At 31.7% G+C, this 4,343-nt stretch overlaps 1 protein-coding gene across 1 annotated transcript; it reads right to left on the reverse strand.

Annotated features, from left to right (window-relative positions):
* Positions 1 to 4: 4 nt before the first annotated feature.
* Positions 5 to 3,814, reverse strand: LOC110037708 (ubiquitin-conjugating enzyme E2 32; the record flags this gene model as incomplete). Its single annotated transcript, XM_020742415.1, has 5 exons — positions 3,642 to 3,814; positions 3,245 to 3,376; positions 3,074 to 3,158; positions 264 to 427; positions 5 to 22 (listed from the first exon to the last, which is right to left on the reverse strand). Coding segments are annotated over exons 1-5 (510 nt in total), but the record flags the coding sequence as incomplete, so codon positions are not given.
* Between the last annotated feature and the right edge of the window lie 529 nt (positions 3,815 to 4,343).

The following is a 4,343-nucleotide window of genomic DNA, read 5'->3' on the forward strand; positions in this document are numbered from 1 at the left end:
TGGTGAGCATGTATTGATGGACCTGTAGCCAGACATTCGTTTAAAAGAGCAAAATGAATTTTTTTTTTACATTTATACCACCCAAAAATTTCAAATCACATAAAAAAAATACCTCTATGTTAACTTTTAAAAAGAGAATTAAGAGGGCATGTATGTAAAAATAAAAGTTTAGGTGTAAGAGATGTAAATACATAGGAATTGAGTGGTATGTATGTAAATCTTCAAAAAATTTAAACATAGTAGAAACGAGAGAGAAGATGAACCTCATTGATTAGCTTTTGCCGTTCTGTGTTGCCGTATACAGGCGCAGTTTCGCGTGACTTGATAGCAAGTTGGCGTCTTTCCCCCTTGGGATAGTCAAGGGAGCCCAACGCGCCACCAGGGTTGGTTGGCATAAAGGCTATCAAAGCAACCAGAGCTGTACGAACTGTGAAAAGTAGAAGAATTTGTCACAAAATTCAAGTCTAGAATATAAGAGCGCGGTTCGTAAGACTCTTCACGAATTCAAAGGTGATTCTTTTTATAAGACAGCACAAACATGGAGATTCTCATGTTCTAATTAGTGAGACATACAGTCCAAGAATATTTGCTTTGATGTCTTTTAATAAAAATATGAAAAAAAATTTAAATCAGTGCTGCGCTCCGGACCAAGTGATTATGGTTCTATATAAAAGTATGGTATCTAAATAGCACATGGCTCAAAATAAGCATCGAGCTTAAAGTAGGACTGAGCGAATCCCCCTCTAATTGTGAATCATCTCCAATAAGGGCATGATGCAAACAATGTGCAAAGAAAAGTTCTTTTTCTGCAAAAGTGTATTCTCAATCGACAAGCCAACCCCCATAAGCTTTAGCACCAGGCTCAGACAACCCCAACCTTGGAAATGGGGATTGAAACTCACAAGAATCCTATAACATTTCAAATAAAACACAAATAAGCAAAATAACAATTATTTATGAAAAGGGGTTCCCTTGTGCTATTTTTCGTCTTTTTTGATAGCTGTACTTAAAAGTAATATCATAAATTGTGATGAATATTCCAGCATGAGACATGAAAAGATACTTCATTAAAAATTTTGAGAAAAAAATTATTAAAGGTTGAGAACCTTCCTTTAAGAGAATGGATCGTAATTTCAAGGAACAAAAAGAAGTTGTGGGATGCTTGGATATATTCAAGATAGAATATATACAAAAATACCCTCCATCTCATCAATACCAAACTGTAACTAATTGGGATTGCTGGAATGGTATCTTCCATTTATATTTGAATAAATTGATGACTTGTCTATAAATCTGACAATAACATATTTTAAATATACGAGGTTGAGAACCTTCTTCACGTATTCAAAACCGTTCAAAAAGGAACAATGAAAATAACAAATAATGCAAAATGTATACGAAAAAAAATTCTAAGTTTTACTAATTGCCTAACCATACTTATTGAAGTTTTTGAGGAGACCTTATCTTCTTCCTGGTAAAGCAAAAAGTTTACCATCCAAATGTGTAACAAATGGCTAAATATGCAAGATCAAGTCAGTATTTGAAGGTGGCAAAGTAGTTAAAAAAACTATAGATGTAGATATCAAAATTTCTGCATCAAAATTGATTTGTTTAAAAGTTTATTATTTCCAAAAGTTAAGCCTTTTAAACCTTATGAATATGATTGTTACAATAGCCATACACCACACCAAAGGGGAAAAAAAATTGTACAGTGATCCCAAAATGCCATGTGTAATCATGGAAGGAACGCTAATATACATAGCAAAAAATCAGAAATTATTAGAAGTTAAAATATATCCAAAAAAGGAACTTATAGTGGGCATAAAAATAAAGGCTTTAGGTTCTACGTTTTAATAAAACAGATTTAAATGGATATTTTGGTTGCTCTAGTCACTGGATTCAATTACTGAATGACAGTTATTAATAATGAAAAGCATTGATATGGCATCATATTAGTTTATACTACAGACCAGAAGAAAGAAAATCGAATAGTAGTATTGCAAATGATGAGAAATGATAAAAATGATTGAAGGTGTTCATCTCAAATAATCCACAAATGAATCCAACAAGCTACTTTTTCAAGAAACAAATAGGCTACGAAAGATTGCCTGATAACTAAGCAAATAACAAAAATATAAGGAAAAAATATCACCCTCTTGTTACTTCTCACCTATGGTGTATTGACACTTTATGGTTTATTTTATCAAATTCTATAGTATCCAAAACAAGCAGGAGACAACATAAACCAAACACTTGTTAGACACCATTTACATGTCCGCTAAAATATAAATAAATAAATAAATAAATAGCATGTGTGTAGTAGTTTGAGTGAAATAGCAGTGATTTGTAACTGAAACTGTGGAAAGGTTGAAGACCTAACTTCTCACATAGAAATTAAGCTCCCATTCTAAACCTTAAAAAAGTAAGTTCTAGTGAATATATGGATATAAGAAATTTAGCTGCTAGGAATCTAATAGGCTCCTTAAAAATCAGGTGATATAAATAAAATGACAAAATATAGCAACAAACCAATGTCCTTTTTCATTTATTATAATTAATTTATTTTAGACTCATTATAAATTAGCATATTAAACGGGTTGGTGTTCAGTTCATGGTTGTTCATTATTCTATAAGAATCCATTCTCAATGCTCCCAAGATCATTCTTTGAAGTCTTTCTCAGAAAATTAAGGTTGAGAATAAACTAGTTCAAAGAGGAGCTATTTAACTGCTTCTCCACAGAATAAACAGGTTTAGTAGCAATTTTTTGGCGACAGCATCAAAGAAAGAGCCATTTTCAGAAGTACAGCTTGACACAATATCTAGTTCATATTCAACCTTATTTCAAAAATATCACTTTCATTACTAGAAAGTATAAAAGCACAATTAAATCATCATCAGTATCATTATACTTATCCCAACAATATAGGCTTAGCTTTCAACGTCTCTGCAAGAAAATCAGCATCATGGAGTGGTGTTGATCCTTTATGCACAGATATCTTTCCAAAACTTCCAGCTAGAAAACATAAAACCAGCATGAAGAAAAAAATAAAAAGAACCCACAAAACAACATACCACTCCATGACGGCTGCCAATGCTCAGGATGATGGTTCGATATGCTCAGGCATATCTTTGTCTGAGTCTCAAAACGCCCATTTGGCTGGAAATTTTCAGGAACTATAAGCGATTTATATAAAAAATGATATACTGAATTGAATTTTACAGCAAATGAATTCTATTAATTACAGTTAGCAGCATGAAGGAAGGGGGCTTGAACGGGTAATCTGCAGGCAACTGAATTCTTCCGTGATAGATCCCTCCTTCAAACTCCGAATCGCGAGGTCCCAAAATCGCAAATTGCCACTCGAATATATTTTCCTAATCCGAAAGAAAGTCAAATCGTCAAATTACAAGTTCGGAATATCCTCACATAAAAACTTAATCGTCCCACAAACTCCTGGTCTCCGCAAACACATATAAAAAGCAGTCATCCAAGTATAAAATCAGACCCCAGAAATTCCACAAACTCAAATTACACCGCAAAAACATGAAGGAGATCACATCCGATTGAAAAGGAGATCCCATTAAAAGGAGATCTAATGCCTGAAGAGAAGATATAATTAGGGTTACGATTTAAAGATACCTCTAGGGGAAGGCTCATGAAATCGTCTGAGGGATTTGACTGCATCTCTTTCAACTCTTGGAGGATCCGCTTCACCGCCGGATTCCTCCGATTATATTTCTCCTCCGCCATCTACTGCCGAGCGCTTCCGCCGCTCGATCTATCAGCTCCAAACACGATGCTTTGGATATACCTCCGGGTTATTATTATTATTATTATTATTATTATTATGTACATAACAATCAAATTTTTGAAATGATAAAATGTCACTATTAGTTATTAAAAAAAATTAAATGCAAGCTATACTAATAAAAGGTTAAAAATACAAATATAAAGTTTTAAATGTTAGATGTATAAATGTATGAGAATTGTGTGATAGTAATATAAATTTTCTTAAGATTTTAATTAGGTTATTAATTCTTCATCTTTAAATTATTGGGTCACAAATATTTTTTACATTTTTAGTTAATTGATAATAAGTTTAAATTTTAAATTAATTCATTATTTTATTGCAAATATTTATATTAAATTCTAAGAATCTCAGTGCATTTAATTTTTAATTTAAACACTGAATGAAAAATGTTAAATGCATACCATATAATTCTTATATATTTATTTCTTGGACACATTAATTTTTATATTTATGAATAAATTCATTTTTAAATGAAATTTATTAAAAAATAAATTTTTTTTAATTTTTAAACAAATGTTTAAAATAAAATT

This window comes from Phalaenopsis equestris, unplaced genomic scaffold, assembly GCF_001263595.1.
Source record: "Phalaenopsis equestris unplaced genomic scaffold, ASM126359v1 Scaffold223865, whole genome shotgun sequence".
Classification (NCBI taxonomy): domain Eukaryota; kingdom Viridiplantae; phylum Streptophyta; class Magnoliopsida; order Asparagales; family Orchidaceae; genus Phalaenopsis; species Phalaenopsis equestris.